Raw genomic sequence first — 4,147 nt, 5'->3', positions numbered from 1 at the left:
AAAAAAACTGGTTTGAAATTCAAGTATTTTCATTCACAGCGTCCCAACATTACAGTTGTCCTTTCCATGCAGATTATATCTCCCCTCCCTCCTCTTCAGGTCATGATATAAGTGAGTGACGAATGAAAATAAATATGCTAACGCTTACTCACTGCATAGTGTGATTGATGAGGGTGGACTGGGGCTGAGTGGCTCAGGTTTGTGAACTGACAACCGAGAGGTGTTATGATGCGTTTGTGACAGTTGGAGATTAGATAGTGGTCAAAATAAATCTGATAGCATATTTGACTCTTTTTTTATTATTATTATTCTAGGTTTTGTGTTGGAATTCCCTGCTAGGATATGTTATGACTCCGCCGCGAAACATAAGCCTTTAAGAAGTACGTACGCCTGTCATTTTGGCATTTGAAAGTGTTCAAACCGTGACAAATTGACAATCAGTTTGGATTGCTCTGTTAATAATTAAGGTTATCTTACTACTATATTAAGCATTGGTTTTAGATTGGCTCAAGATTTAATGAGTACATAGTTTAACAAGAGCGCTTTTTCTGAGTCTAGGTGTATTTGTTCATGTAACTTGCTCGATACTGGCAATAAATGTTAAAACATTTGCAATATTTATAAACATAAAGATATCAACTATCAAAAATCTAGTCCCGACATAATCAAATTCCTTTTCTCGAAAAACAAGATAGTTATATCACTCGATATACTCATTCTTACTGACTTACAAAAAACGTTTTTACGAGTCTTCATTCGATCGGATCGAGAAAAAATCTCATATCGTTTTCTGTAGACGTAATGTGACACTAGAGTATATTTCCAGCCAGTATTTCTTATCAGTGTCACAAATTGTTATTTCTTCTATATTTTTTTATTGTAGCGAATGTATATTGGTGATTACCGCACATTTATTGTAGAAGTTGTGTCGATAACCGTCATCTTAACTTCGAAATATGACATTAATTGCATTTATGGACAATTTAGGAATACGTTTAGTAAATAATGGAGTTACAAAGCAAGTTTTCGCAAAACGATCGTTCTGTATTCGATAATTTTAGTAACAAACGAATAACGACATTTCATCTAACAGAGACTTAATTAATTGAACACTAAAATATTCTGGTCAACAAACAAAGTCTCTATGGCCACATGGAACCAATCCGCGCGGTCCATACATTTATGATAAAATAGCTTTTCGCCCGCGTCGAGGTCGGCTATATGGCGTTTCCAAAAGAACTCTTCAAAAGTCCGGGATAAAAACTATCCTATGTTCTTTCTCAAGGTCAACTCTATCTCCGTACCAAATTTCATTAAAATCGGTTTAGTGGTTTAGACGTAAAAGCGTAACAGACAGAGTTACTTTCGCATTTATAATATTAATATATTATATAGTAGGGATTAAGAACATATTCATACTTAGTACGAGTTGTCAAATGTAAAAGTCTTAATAACAAACACAAATTACATAACATACAAACAATTATCGATATCGCTGTCTTATCATATAAAGTCAAAGTTCAAACCCAATGATCCAAATCAAAACACTTTACATAACATTCATAGACCGTCTTCTGTTTTAGTGTGAACGTAAGCGCGAACCATGAAGGTCGTGGTCACTGGAGCCGCTGGCTTTCTCGGGTCAAGATTAGCAGACGAACTTTTACTAAATGGTTTAGAAAAGACCAAAGTAACGGAACTTATCCTTACTGATGTTCAAACGCCACCAGCGAGACAAGACCCCCGCGTCACTGCCTTAGCCCTCAATCTCACTGAACCAACCGCCGCAGATAAACTTATAGATGAAAAATGTGGTGTTGTGTTTCATCTTGCAGCTGTTGTCAGCGGACAAGCAGAAGCCGACTTCGAATTCGGAATGAAAGCCAACTTGGACGCAACACGATCGCTACTCGAAGCCGTTCGTCATAAAGCACCGACAGCCAAATTCGTTTTCGCCAGCTCAGTGGCTGTATTCGGAGGTGACTTTCCTCCAGTCATTGATGACTTAACCTGCGTTATGCCGCAGACGTCCTACGGAACAGCGAAAGCCATGTGTGAGTTACTGGTGAACGACTACTCGCGTCGTGGGTTTGCAGATGGGCGAGCTGTCAGACTGCCGACTGTGAGTGTTCGAGCGGGTGTCGCTAATGCGGCAGTGACGTCATTTGCTAGTGGAATCATTCGGGAGCCTTTGAACGGAAAGGAATCCATATGTCCAGTGAAGAAAGAACAAGAACTGTGGCTTACGAGTCCAGAGACGGTAGTGAAGAACATTATCCATGCGGCTGTAGTTGATGCGAGTGCATTAGGCAAGTGGCGAGCCATCAACCTGCCAGGGCTATGTGCTTCCGTAGGTGACATGGTATCAGCATTACGTTCAGAAGCCGGTGATGATGTAGTGTCTCTAATCCGCTTCAAATATGATGAATTTATTGCAAAGATAGTCACTTCTTTGCCAATCAGGATTGATAACAGTCGTGCGCTTAAACTAGGCTTTTCGGTAGATCCAAACTTTTCTGCTATCGTACGTTCTTATATGAAGTACGATTTAAAGAAATAAAATGATAATAAAACTAATCTTTGTATAATAATAGTAATAAGGTAACGTCTTTTGTTTTACACACAACACAAGAACACCTATTGACCCAAATGTTTGTCTGGGTCCTTTTTAGCTCAGGGCAAAAGATTGTCTTACAATCTCCCAAGACAATATGCTATTTTCTAAGAACGAAATAAAGACGACTTTCGTTAGACTTTTGTTTGCATTATACTCATTTCCTTTAGGTAGCCATATCTTGAAGAATCGAATGCCTTATCAAATATTTAGGTTAGTGTTACAACTGAAACAAACTTATTCTTGTAAGAAAAGATAACATTGGAGTTCTCTATAAGAAAATCGTTTGTTTTTTTGGACAGCGATATCTTTGCTACAATAACTAATAAAAATAAGTACAACTAGAAGATTGAAAGTGGTTAGGTATAATATAAGTAAGGTAATTGACTTATGTTTCTTCCTAAAGGTCAGGATAGAATCTATGATAAATATCAGTCTGGTTTCACCTGTAATATACGATAGAAAAATATAATTTTGTTGTGGAAATAACCTGGATATTCTGTATTATACTGTGTCCCGCCTATTTTGTTTTCATAAGTTTCCTCATTTATCATCATTTTTAACATCATAAAAATAAAAATAAATTTTCGATTTATCAATGAAGGATAACTTGAGCATTGACAAATTAATAAATACTAAAACCTATACTGATTATATAAGCTGAAGAGTTTGTTTGTTTGACCAAGAGAATCTAGAAACTTACGAGTCCGATTTGAAAAATACTTACCTACTTATGTGCTTGATAGCAGATTTATAATAAATAATAAATAAATAAATGCGGACAACATACATTGTTCTGAACCCAAAGTAAGTTGCTAAGGCACTTGTGTTATGGAATTCAGATACAACGAAGGTACGACAAACACCCAGACCCGAGAAATGTAGAAATGTGAATCTTTACATTGACCCGACCGGGGATCGAACTCGGGACCTCAGAGCTAGCGACACCTTGTAACCGGTGCATACGCCACTCGACCACGGAGGTCGTCGTTTTATTGGGAAATCTGTAGGATACATATCACACTATAATTAATAGGAGCAGAGCGAAGGTGAAATATGAAAAAAATCGTGAACACTAAAACAAATAATTCGGTTTAATCCCAAATTTTAAATAAAAACAATATTTTAATAGCTACGAGGACGAAGTCGCAAACAAGTGGTAGTTTAGAATGAAACAGTACCTACCATTAAATCTAAACAGATGTTTTCCAATAACTTTAACCAACATCCATCCTTCCAACTTTGCGAAACTAAAAAGAAATAGATTTCCCTTTACTGCAACAGGCAAGGCAGGTATAAAACTGATATATCCAGATGAAAAATGGCGGCTGTATAACACGAGTTCTATGATAAATGTAAGATGATGTTCAAGGCACGTAACACGAACTCGAAAAGCTAGACTAAAGTCGTTGTGGAAAAGGGACGGCGCTCTACAAACTGTAGCGCGCTATCTCGCTCGCACCTATCTAGGGTCCTATTTTAGGTGTTCATAGTAGAGACACTGAATACTCTGCTACAATATACACCTCCCGG

The 4,147-nt window shown here is 37.3% G+C and overlaps 1 protein-coding gene across 1 annotated transcript; it reads left to right on the top strand.

Moving 5' to 3' along the window:
• The first annotated feature begins 1,360 nt into the window (after window positions 1-1,360).
• Window positions 1,361-3,135, top strand: LOC113497648 (D-erythronate dehydrogenase-like). The gene has a single exon (XM_026877273.1). It carries the CDS (start codon window positions 1,604-1,606, stop codon window positions 2,558-2,560), a length of 957 nt encoding a protein of 318 aa, XP_026733074.1. The 5' UTR covers window positions 1,361-1,603; the 3' UTR covers window positions 2,561-3,135.
• The last annotated feature ends 1,012 nt before the right edge of the window (window positions 3,136-4,147 follow it).

The sequence above is a fragment of the Trichoplusia ni genome, chromosome 1 (genome assembly GCF_003590095.1).
Source record: "Trichoplusia ni isolate ovarian cell line Hi5 chromosome 1, tn1, whole genome shotgun sequence".
Taxonomy (NCBI): Eukaryota; Metazoa; Arthropoda; class Insecta; order Lepidoptera; family Noctuidae; genus Trichoplusia; species Trichoplusia ni.
The sequence above is the reverse complement of the archived record's forward strand: the minus strand, read 5'-3'. Positions and strand labels throughout refer to the sequence as shown.